Source organism: Bos indicus x Bos taurus, chromosome 1 (assembly GCF_003369695.1).
Source record: "Bos indicus x Bos taurus breed Angus x Brahman F1 hybrid chromosome 1, Bos_hybrid_MaternalHap_v2.0, whole genome shotgun sequence".
Classification (NCBI taxonomy): domain Eukaryota; kingdom Metazoa; phylum Chordata; class Mammalia; order Artiodactyla; family Bovidae; genus Bos; species Bos indicus x Bos taurus.
The window spans coordinates 45,609,438-45,622,467 of NC_040076.1; the positions used below are offsets into that span (position 1 = coordinate 45,609,438).

A 13,030-nucleotide genomic window follows, 5' to 3' on the forward strand; every position below is an offset into this window, starting at 1 on the left:
TTCCTTAGAAAAAATTTAAACGTAACACCTTGATTGATATACCCATACTTTTTTACTGATTACTAATCTAAAAATGCACAAAGTACTTTTCTCCACCCTCCAATTTTTAAAAAAAAATAATCTGAAATACTCACGACTCATTTACAGGCACAAAGATGTAATCTTTGTTAAAGATGTTTATGTGACGAGTCCATGTTCTTACTCTCTTATGTCTTCTCTGAGCCATTCTGGGAATAAAAAGATAGATATATTTGGTAGACAAAAAATTCAAAATTTAAGATAAGAATTTCAAGAGTCATTTTATACACTGAAAAATGCTACTTTTAGTTTATTTAACCATCTTCTTCAAGATACATAATATTTAACAGACTGGAAAATGTGCTTTTATTAACATCTGGCTGTTTTTAAATATGACCACTATTTATAAACATAAAATAATGGATAAGAGAAAGGCAGCAATTCATAAAATGCTCTAGAGATTCTAAAAGTGTCTGGGAACAACTGTATATGAACAGCTATACCTATTTATTCTGATATAAAATACTATCATTAAACCTTAACAGAACTGTCTAAATGTTGTATGTGTGATGAGGGAGTTGTTAAAACTTAACGGAAGAGGAGGGATGAGGTATATATTCTTAAATTTTTAAAGATGAAACTCTTCTCCCTTTATCTCATTTATAGGAATATTATAGAACAAGGAATTCCCTGGCAGTTCAGTGGTTAAGACTTTGCTTTCCAATGCAGAGGATGCAGGTTCGATCCCTGTTCCGGGAGTTAAGACTCCACATGCCTCCTGGACAAAAGACCAAAACGTACAACAGAAGCAATATTGTAACTAATTCAATAAAGACTTTAGAAATGGTCCACATCAAAGAAAAAAAAAAAAAAAGAACATCATAGGACAACGAGTTAAGCATATGCACCATCCATCTTTTATTTTATTTCTTTAATATTGGATTCGTAATAATGAAAATCACTCACACTGCCTTAAAGGAATTTACAAAATAATGAAGACAGAAAAAAAAACAACAACAAATAACTAAAATGTAAGTTTCATAAGGGATACAAATGAATTATGGTGATGGCATCTAAGAAAACCATCAAGAAAAAGGTTGGCACACACAAATAATAGTTCCTTTTCTTTATGTCATTAGGGAGTTAAAGAAGGAAGATATCAAACCAAGTTTGGATGTCAAAAAAGGTTCTAGGAAAGGGATGGCATTTCACAGTTGCATAAAGGAGGTTATGGTATGATATTTGGCTCAGTCCTAGGAAGGACCTCTTTTTAGTTAGAAAATTAAACAAACAATGGTTTGTTCTTATATATTTATATACCAAGTAACACAGGAAACAGATATCTTTGCTCTATCCCTGTCCATGAGAATATCTAACCAAACTCACGGGAGTAGATGTTGGGAGTAAAATGGAATCCAGAATGGGCTAAAAGATGTGGTAGGAATCAGACACCACGCAAAAGAACAACTTTGTAAAATAATGAGTCATATGTTTACCAATTTTCTTATTTCAAAGTGATCCAACCATTACAATGATTATAAATAATTATTTTTACCTAGTACAGAATCTCTTTGTTTTCCATTTGAAAAATCTTAAGAGACAGCTGGTTTTCTTTTGTTTTATGTTGGTGTTTGATAAATTTCCTGATTATGCTAACCTTACGTCACTGGGAATACATCAGACTTTGGATGGAGCAAGGATGATAAGAGGGAATATAGGGCCACAATATAATCTCTTACACTCTGTTCCTAACTAACTGGAAAATTCTCAATTAACAGTTCCCTCCTTGTTCAATAACATACATTATTATCTTTTGTTTTGAGTTCCGAGTACGTTCTAAGAACTGAGCAAAATGTACCAGGTATAGAGTAGAAAAAAAGACAGATGTAGTCCCCGACCTTATGGAGCTTATATTTTAGAATGAGAAACTGAAAAGAAAAAAAGCAAATATAAAAATTATTGGAAATAGTTTTAAAATAAACTAAGAAGTACCAGGACAGAAAAAAAAAAAAGTGCCAGGAGAAGAAATTTCTGTCAGAAAACAGCAAAGAGCTTAGCATATTCAAAAACTAAAAGAAGGCAGGCTGAGCTGAAGTATAGTAAATGAAGGGAGAGGATGTTGTGAGACGAGTTTAGGGAGATGGACAGAACTGGATCTTGCTGAATCTCATAAACCACAGTGATGACTGTGTCTATCATTTAGTCTGCTATTTCCTAACGTTAATAGCTTGAGCTTCCTGTAGGATTCATTGGCCATAAATTATGGTTTGTATCACTTGCAAGTTTGTTTCTGGATTCTTTTTTTTTTTTAAGCCAATCTGTAGCAGTTCTTTGTGTGAATACTAACTATATACACATTAGCCAAGCATTAGTATGAGTATTGGTGTGTGTATATGTATGTATGTGTTCATATGTATATGGGTACGTGTATATGAAGATATATTATGCATAAGATACATGTAGTATCTCTCTTACCCTGGAAGAAGTCACTCATCTAATTTATTTTTGTCTTATGTTTATATATGATCAGGCAAATAACATTTAAGTTTTTTCTAATTTTTTAACCAAAAACAAATTTTTAATACAGCAGAATCTACATTTTCATTTCCTCAGTTTCTAAGTAGGTATGCCAACTGCATAATCTCCACACTGACTAGTAATCTTAATACAAAATGTGGGATTAAGTGTAGGGTGCCAACCATCAATTTCAATACACATAAAATAAAAGAGGAGGGCATGAGAAATGTTAAATATCTAATTTGTTTACTACATCCTCCCCTTCCATATATCCCCCTCTGTTAACCCTAATTATAAGGAATATTTTCATACTGTGATTTTCTTCTTAGTTGATCCTGGAAGGCCTTGTCTACCAGCACAAATTTCAAACCTATAAAGACACTCAAAATATGGATGACCACACATTCCAGTTTGTCTAGGTATACAACCAATATACACAGGTTGCCCAATGTAGCTATTAATAGAGCCTCCTTTTATTCACTCAAGTGTTCCAATTTAGACCATAAATTATACAGCTGCAATACTATAAATAAGAGAAAGAGCTTGAACTTTGACATCAGAAAGCTATATCCAACTTCTGATAACTTATCTAACTTTTTTAAGCTTCAGTTCACAACAATGGCCATTTAGCTCATAAGACTATTGTAGAATCAAACAATAACCTTATGTTCACTGTCCTGGTTCCAAGCAGGTACTCAATAAATGTTAATACTCTCTCTATTGCTATTCTTTTTCTCCAACAACACAACAAACTCAGTTTCCCCATTTAATCATCTTTTTAGTTGCTTATTGCTCCTATTATTTTAATGGAATGAAACAACTCTCACAGCCATCTTATTGAAGGCCATCAAGTGAAACAAAAACATCTCTGGACCAGCGGTTAAAAGATAAAGATTTAAGTACCATCAGTCTGTCACTTTATCAGAATTCTGACAATCTTCATTGGCCTGCTTCCTCATCTGAAAAATGCCTTACATATCTAAAATCACTGTTTTGGGAAGAAATAATGTACAAAAACGTACCTTGTAAAGTGGTAGAAAGATGTTTACATTAACTTTTAAAAAAAAATAAAAACTCTTACCACACAGATTATTACACAGAGTATTAGGGGTGGGGAGAAAGATGAAATGGCTCTCTGCTCACAACTATTCAAGTTACTGCTAAGATTAAAAAAAAATCACTCCTTATTCTTTTTTGCCTATCCCTAACCACTGCTCAGACCCTGATGCTGGCAAAGACTGAAGGTGGGAGGAGAAGGGGATGACAGAGGATGAGATGGTTGGATGGCATCATCGACTCAATGGACATGAGTTTGGGTGGACTCTGGGAGTTGGAGATGGACAGGGAGGCCTGGCGTGCTGCAGTCCATGGGGTCCAAGGAGTCGGACACAACTGAGTGACTGAACTGAACCACTGCTCTGTAAGTTTTAGAATTAATCAAAAAAATACTTGGACAGAAATTCAGCTAAATTGTGGGCACAAACATAGTATTTTTTATAATGTTGCTGCTGCTGCTGCTAAGTCGCTTCAGTCGTGTCCGACTCTGTGCAACCCATAGACAGCAGCCCACCAGGCTCCGCCGTCCCCGGGATTCTCCAGGCAAGAACACTGGAGTGGGTTGCCATTTCCTTCTCCAATGCATGAAAGTGAAAAGTGAAGGTGAAATCGTTCAGTCGTGTCCGACCCTCAGCGACCCCATGGACTGCAGCCTTCCAGGCTCCTCCATCTATGGGATTTTCCAGGCAAGAGTACTGGAGTGGGGTGCCATTTTTTATAATGTTACCTCAGTTTAATTAAATAGTAGTATGTTAGTGAGAGTCCAACCAGGAAAAAATAAATCACATATATTTAAGACAGATAAAATGTAATGCAAATTATTGGCTACAGTGGTGATAGAAAAAGTGCAAAGCCACAAAAGGCAATCAGTGAGGCAACCAGAGCTGGGCACAGTAGGACAATGCTACACCCAATGCTGAAGGGGAGAGTGAAGAAGTAGTGGCTCCAGATGAAAGTTAGAGCTCTGCCTGTCCAGTGAAAGAAGGGCCCACAAATGAACTAGAATCACTATCAAAATAACTGCCCAAGGCAAAGAGGGTAAGGAAGAAACATCCTGACATCTTCTTTCCTTGCCATCCAACCTCCAATATTCTCAACAGACAATTGGAAATGCAACCTGCAAGAGTCAGCCTCCCTGTGATGAGGAGCAGAACAGTGGAAGGGTGAGAAATGCCTTTCAGAACAGACAGGCCCAGGACACGCACAAGTGGTAATACTGCTCACTCTAGGAAATACAGTAAGAAGGTATTTTGCTAGGAGCATCAAAATAGTAATGCTTTCCTCTTAAAACTTAAGTATATTGGAAGACTGACTTACGAAAGATTTGGATTATCTTCTGTTAAATTATTTTCCTTTCTTGTCAAGCATTTGTAGAAAAAGCTACTAAAAATATGACTTCGTTCAACAAGTTCATCTGATGCCTTCTCCAATATAAGATACCTATAAAGTAACAACACCACAAAAGTCAGTTATTTTTAGATTTTACCTGGTTTTCCTCCAATTATTTTATGAGTTCTGAAAATCTTCATTTGTATGTCCAATTAGAGTCAAAGCAATCTTGCAGTTTGCTCTCATTTCAGATCTTTTTTTTGTTGTTGTTGTTCTTTAACTACCTTACCTTCTATCAAGGTCAATTAAAGCCGAAATTTTCCATTTTCTCATTCATTTACTTAACACGTATTTCTTAAGTTCCTAGTATGTGCTAAGTACCGTATTTATACTAGCAACATTAAATAAGAGGGGGAAAAAACAAGTTCCTGGCCCCAGAAAAGTGAGGGTAAAAAGGAAATATTAATCAAATCATACAATCACATATAAAACTAAAACCATGACATTCCTAAATAAATCTAGAGAAACTTTAATAACTCTTGAGACACTACTAATTGCTAAATCATTAGTCCATTTCCATATAAAACAATTCAACACAAGCTTGTATTTCAATCACTTAGTGATTAAATCTCTCATATTTACAGAACTCTGGTATTTTAATAGTTTAAAAAGGTTCAAAAATGACCTTGCAATTTCTTTTTTTAAAAAAGCATAACAGACAAATTCAGTTTGAATTTTTTTTAATGTGGTCATGCAGAGCATATACTGTGTGAAAGGAGACACAAAGAATGCCTTCGGTGTGCTCCAAGTATTCTTTTATCTTAATCTGAATGATGATGACATGGATACATATATATGTGAACATTCATGAGCTGTACACTTAAAATTTGTGCACTTCCCTACTTGAAAGATATTCCTCAATTTTAAAAATAATTAGGAAGTAGTTTAAAAAATTAACATAGGATCCCCTCTGAAAAGAATTCAAAGAGACAGAGATACAGGCACCTCAGTGAAAAAGAAGTATAGAAAAATACTCTTAGAATCAAATTATAAATAAAGTTTTAGTAATTATTTCCAATAAAATACATCAAAATTAACACCAAAGATGATCTAATATATCTCACAAAATATAAATTTGACACTACTTAGGGCTACAAAACTTAGTAAGATGTAAGATGCTCAACCTTTAGAAGGAAAAATCATAATAACGCCACCAATAACTTTAAAATAAGGCAAAATATTATATGAACCATAAAAGAGATACAAAAAAGATATTATGAGAGTTAATAATACCTGTTTAATCAGGAAAGGTTTTCAAGAAGGTAACACTTGTGAGGAAGGGGAGTAAAATTTCAAAGGGGAATAAAATTTTAACATGTTAAGATAAAGAAGAGAAAATTCCATGAAGCAAGAGTAACAGGGCATTAAGGCAGAAGAGTGACTAAGGAATGGGCTTTGTTTAGTAGACTGTTTATAATTTAATTTTGCTGGAGACCTGGGTTCGATCCCTGGGTTGGGAAGATCCCCTGGAGAAGGAAATGGCAGCCCACTCCAGTATTCTTGCCTGGAAAATCCCATGGACCGTGGAGCCTGGTAGGTTACCATCCATGGGGTCGCAAAGAGTCGGACACAACTGAGCGACTTCACTTTCACTTGCTGGACTATGCAATAGGCACAGGGTTATTAGTAAATGGCAGAAAATACAGATTAGTGTCATATTATCAAAACACTCAAATGCTTGACTGAACTCACTTTGACAGGTAATAAGAAATTAATAAAAGTTTCTAATGAGAATTGCATTCATCAAGTGGTTTATGAATAATAATGGTGATAATAATATACTTAACAGGAAAACAAAGACAAAGGATATAAAAAAATAATTTAGATAAGATAAGTATACTAATGGAGAAGGCGATGGCACCCCACTCCAGCACTCTTGCCTGGAAAATCCCATGGATGGAGGAGCCTGGTAGACTACAGTCCATGGGGTCGCAAAGAATCGGACACGACTGAGCGACTTCACTTTCACTTTTCACTTTCATGCATTGGAGTAGGAAATGGCAACCCATTCCAGTGTTCTTGCCTGGAGAATCCCAGGGATGGGGGAGCCTGATGGGCTGCCATCTATGGGGTCGCACAGAGTCGGACACAAGTGAAGCGACTTAGCAGTAGTAAGCATACTAAAAAGATCGATGACAGAGACAGATAAATGAACTTGAGAGACGAAATCTACTACTCAGGCAACTGAGTATGTAGAAAAGAAAGAGAGGGTGAAGAGTCAATGACAATGGAAACTTCACTTCCAGCCCAGATGGAATAAGAGGGATCAGATTTACACTCCTATTTGAAACAAGCAAAAAATCAAACAAAATACATGGAGCAATAGTTTTTAAAACACAGCACATCAGCAACAAAGAATACTGACCCTTGAGAGATGGTCAACTCCATAACTGCCTCAGCTTACTGCCTTGATACATTTCAGATTACAACACAGAAAGCAATAACCCAGATGAAAGATGTAGACTCCCTGAGTTTAGGAGATGCTGAGAGTCAGAAAATACTCTTGCTGCTACTGCAGCAAGAGTTTGCAGATCAGAATATTGGAAAGGAAAAAGCAGTATAGATAGAAAACTCCAAACATATGCAGAGCATCCTCCTCAAGAATTTAGCAGAATACTGATCACTGCATTATGTAAGAAAGACACTTAAGACTGGAAAAGGAACTACCTGAAAAAAGTAGAGAGAATGGTACCCAGCATTCATTGTAGGAATACTGCCTGTTGCTACCAGCCAGGCTGGAAAACCTCATAATTCATGAGAAACTGAGTACCGTATTCAGAAGGGTCTTTCCTCAGTAGTGGGGATTAATCTGTTGGTCTTACCTAATAAGTCTTAAAAAGCAAGAGTTTAAAACCACTGAACTGTTTCCAAATCAGTTCAGTTCAGTCTCTCAGTCATGTCTGACTCTTTGCAACCCCATGGACTGTAGCACACCAGGATTCCCTGTCCATCACCAACTCCCAGAGCCTACACAAACTCATGTCCATCGCATTGGTGATGCCATCCAACCATCTTTTCCTCTGCCGTTCCCTTCTCCTCCCACCTTCAATCTTTCCCAGCATCAAGGTCTTTTCAAATGAGTCAGTTCTTTGCATCAGGTGGCCAAAGTATTGGAGTTTCAGCTTCAACATCAGTCCTTCCAATGAATATTCAGGACTGATCTCCTTTAGGATGGACTGGTTGGATCTCCTTGCAGTTCAAGGGACTCTCAAGAGGCTTCTACAACACCACAGTTCAAAAGCATCAATTCTTGGGTGCTCAGCTTTCTTCACAGTCCAACTCTCACATCCATACATGACTACTAGAAAAACCATAGCTTTGACTAGACAGACCTTTGATGGTAAAATAATGTCTCTGCTTTTTTTTTTTTTTTTTGTCTCTGCTTTTTAATATGCTGTCTAGGTTGGTCATAGCTTTTCTTCCAAGGAGCAAGCATCTTTTAATTTCATGGCTGCAGTCACCATCTGCAGTGATTTTGGAGCCCAAAAAAACAAAGTCTCTCACTGTTCCCATTGTTTACCCATCTATTTGCCATGAAGTGATGGGACCGGATGCCATGATGTTAGTTTTCTGAATGTTGAGTTTTAGGCCAAATTTTTCACTTTCCTCTTTCACTTGCATCAAGAGGCTCTTTAGTTCTTCCCTTTCTGCCATAAGGGTAGTGTCACGTACATATCTGAGATTATTGATATTTCTCCCAGCAATCTTGATTCCACATTGTGCTTCATCCAGCCCAGCATTTCGCTGATGTACTCTGCATATAAGTTAAATAAGCAGGGTGACAATATACAGCCTTGATGTACTCCTTTCCTTATCTGGAACCAGTCTGTTGTTCCATGTCTAGTTCTAAATGTTGCTTCTTGACCTGCATACAGATTTCTCACAGGTGGGTCTGTGGGGAGTTTTGGAATCTCAGAAGGCAACATAACCAGGAGAGAAAAAAGAAAACCCACAGAATACAAGCCTAACCGCAACTGTGGAAAAGGAACTTTCCCACCAAAGGCTCTAACCTAATAACCTAAGGCACAGCCTGGCTTGCTGACAGAACAAAGGATTGAGTGAATACCCAAGGAGAGATAGCAGGCTGCATACCGGCCCCTCCCCGCCCGGAGGCAGAAAGGCAGGCAGATAGCCAGAGCTGGAAGGCAAGGGGCTGCTGCAATCTAAACCCCAGAGATGGCACCTTCCATCAAACTGTGAGCAGGCTCCCAGCTGCTAACCAAGTTTTTCTGAGATCCTGGATGGTTGACAGCCACCAGGAGGGTTGCAGCCTGAGATCAGCTCTCCAGGAGACATATGGCACAACTGAGACAGTGCTCTCATGGCACACCCAGGAAACCAAGCAGCCGGGACCAAGGAGGTGATTAAGACACATGGCCCACCTAGGACAGTGCACTCTCCAAGATCCTGGTTGCTTGAGCTGCTCAGACCAGGAAAGTGCACAAAATGCATGCCCAACCCACAGAGACTGAGCCAGAACTGTGTCTGAGTGTCTCCTGTGGAGGTATGGGTTAGCAGTGGCCTGCCCCAGGGACAGGGACTCTGCATGCAGCAGACCTGGGTATGGCATAAGCCCTCTTGGAGGAGGTTGCCATTAGCCCCACCATAGAACCACCAGAACTTACACAGGACTGGGGAAACAGGCTCTTGGAAGGCACAAACAAAACCTTGTGTGCACCAGGACCCAGGAGAAAGGAGCAGTGACTCCACTAGAAACTGACCCAGACATGCCCATGAGTGTTCAAGAGTCTCTGGAGGAGGCGAAAGTCAGCAGTGGCCTGCACAGGGTGGGGGGCACTGAGTGCAGCAGTGCGTGCATAGGACCTTTTGAAGGAGGTCACCATTATCTTCATTACCTCCACCATAGTTTGGCCTCAGGTCAAACAACAAGGAAGAACACAGCCTTTCCCATCAACAGAAAACTGGATTAAAGATTTACCCAACATGGCCCCGCCCATCAGAACAAGACCCAGTTTCCCCCTTAGTCAGTCTCTGCCATCAGGAAACTTTCATAACCCTCTTATCCTTATACATCAGAGGGCAGACAGAATGAAAACCACAATCACAGTAAACTAACCAAACTGATCGCATGGACCACAGTTTTGTCTAGCTCAATGAAACCATGAGCCATGGTGTGTAGGGCCACCCAATATGGATGGGTCATGGCGGAGATTTTCCAAATAATCTGTTTCAAAACAAAATTTAAAAATATTTATAGTAATATACCAGCACTCAGTAAAAATATCACCAGACATGCAAAGAAAAAAAGAAAAACAGTATGACTCATAATGAGGGGAAAGATCAGTCAATTGAAACCAACCCAGAACTGACAAGGATGCTAGAATAAGTAGAAAAAGACATTTTTAAAGTTATTATATAATAATTATATTCCATATATTCGAAAAGCTACATACATGAAAGATATTTTTTAAAAGACCCAAATAGAACTTATAGAGATTCATTCTACAAAGTCCAAGAAGAATAGTAGATGGTAACGTGAGACTTTTAAGTCTTATCCTTATTAGAATAAGGATAGCACTACTATTAAAATGATAGGGCTGAAATTATATGATGATAATAAATTGATTTGGGAATGGTCAGTGAAATAATCAGGAGACATCTTGAAAAATAAATGTTAGAAATGTGGGTCTAAGGATATAGTACAAAATGAGGACAAGAGACAAATTATCGCTGCATGAAAGTTTAGAAAACTTTTTTATAAATTCATTCAGCTATAATTTTATAAATTCATTGGCTATATAAAAAATTGAAAACTGTAATAGAATAGTGATATAGATTCTTAAAATGTTGGTTAACTTTTACAGCGCTTAAGGACACATAAAGAACTATACAGTTGTTTCGTCCTGGTTTCCAAAATGATGTGTCATTATGTAAGTACTTTCGTCAATAATATTATAGTCAAAGCATCAAGCATCACTGACTCAATGGACATGAGTTTGAGCAAAATCTAGGAGATGGTGAAGGACAGAGATGCCTGGCGGGCTGCAGTCCATGGGGTCGCAAGGAGTTGGACCTGACTTAGTGACTGAACCACAAAATAGTCAAAGAAGTATCAACCAACAGCAAGCAAATAACAAAAATGAAAACAAATGAAACAAGAATAACTCTTCTGAAGTATACAGTATCTATGGGAAGTAAAGGAATGAAACAACTTGTCAACAGTAGAAAACTTCACTAGACAAAATTTTTCAAATCTGAAATTTGAGTGGGTTATTTTCAGCTAGAGTTAAAATACTTCAGAGGTATTTACTTTAAGATTCACATCAAAACCTGTAAAACAAATGACATAGTGACATGATCATGTTTCACTGTACTTACTTAAGATAGAAATCAATGATTACATCATTAAGAAACTCTCCTTCTTCTAAGCACTCCAGATCTTCATTAGTTACTCCTAAACCCCCTTTAGTAGGTGGTGGAGGATATACAATCAACCTTAAAAAATAAAAATATAAGTAAAATATATTAATAATGAAAACTCTAGTCTCAAAGGGATTTGTTCTTTGGGACAATACAGGGCAGTAGTATTCAATAACTAAAATCTTAGGGTAAAATATCTGACACAACACAATCAACTATATTTTCCTTCCTTTGTTTTCACAAGCTACTAATACTACTGTCACTGAGTATCTTTTCATTTCCAGTCCTTCCCATGTGGGCTAGTCTCAGTTTTTGTCTAATCAACAGGTTATCTCACTATCACTGAGGATGTCTCTCTTCTGTACAATATTTAACTTTCAACAAACTGAAGTAATAAACCATATAAGATTCTCCTATGCTCCAGTTTCCACTGTTAAGTTTGAATACCCAAGACTAAAACAGTCAGCAGTCAAAAACTATGTTCTCCTACTAATAACTAGCCTATACCAGCTGGACAATGAAGAAATACATGGGAACTTAGGAGGCAAGTTTCCCATAACAACATGCTTACAATATAAAACTTAGGAGAACATAAAGGAAATAAACCATCAGATCACAACCAGAAAGAAGTGGAAAACAAAATGACAACTAATTAGGCATTTTTTCCTTTGGTTCTCTCTCTTAAAGTTCAGAAATAAGAGCAGTTGTAAATTCTGGCTATAATCTTGAAACAGACAGGGTGGTACTCACTGTACAAATATAGTCAATAATAAAGGTATAATATGTACTTGTTGAACTAGAAAGATTCAAGAAGGTAAGAATCAACTGCAATTGATTTAATCTTCGTAACCATTGCACCTAAATTAAATAATATGGGAAATTTTTAAGTCATAAAATGATAATAACTATTTAATGACTATTTCCCTATCCTGTGCTGTCCGTTTGTTTTTTAACAGAGAAAAGGAATCATGTAGAGGAATAGAAATTATTCTCAAATGCAAAGACTGCCTTATTCTACTTTATTACCATAAGAAGACACAAGAAAGACCAAATATGAGCAAGAAGTAACTTGTGAAGGGAAGTTCTGATAAACTTCAAAGTACCCGAAATTGAGGCACACTTTAGTAAGCAATTTCTCTTTTCCTACCATATATTCAGATATGGGATATATAATCTTAAAAACCTTATACTTCTATTCAAATATTTTCAATAAAGGCTTTGACACATTTGACATCTTGGCTACCATTTCTGACTTCTTAAAACATAAAACTAAGTGAAGTGGCATTGACTTGTTTTCTTGATTATTTTTATTATTAACTGTCAGCAAGAAAGCAAAACTGAAAACATTTAAAAAGGTAAAATACTTAAAATCAGTAACATGAATAAAAACTACTAATGTGCCCCCCTATTACAAACAGGATATGACACAGTACATACTTCTGAACAGGTCCAGTGTGCCTGACTTCTCGCCATTCCTCATCTGGATTAGAAGTAATAGAAAGCGAGTAGCAACCACTGCTTTGCTTCTGCAGTAAGGTGTAAGTAGGCTTGGCTGTATCTGTATTTGAGGGCTGACCCCCGCCAAAAAAAAAAAAAAAAGGCAAAGTAAAAGGTCTCCTTATACCCGTACAAATACATATTAACTCTCAAAGGGACAAAGTCAGAAGTT

General features: G+C 37.1%; 1 protein-coding gene across 11 annotated transcripts in view; it reads right to left on the reverse strand.

Annotated features, from left to right (window-relative positions):
• SENP7 (SUMO specific peptidase 7) overlaps positions 1-13,030 on the reverse strand; it is a 170,799-nt gene that overhangs the window by 14,168 nt on the left and 143,601 nt on the right. For all 11 annotated transcript variants that reach the window (XM_027561898.1, XM_027562138.1, XM_027561836.1 and 8 more), the window contains 4 exons: positions 12,799-12,932; positions 11,320-11,436; positions 4,909-5,031; positions 135-227 (listed from right to left, as the gene is read on the reverse strand). In XM_027561898.1, coding sequence (XP_027417699.1) covers positions 135-227; positions 4,909-5,031; positions 11,320-11,436; positions 12,799-12,932 — 467 coding nt within the window. The remainder of the gene's footprint in view (positions 1-134; positions 228-4,908; positions 5,032-11,319; positions 11,437-12,798; positions 12,933-13,030) is intronic.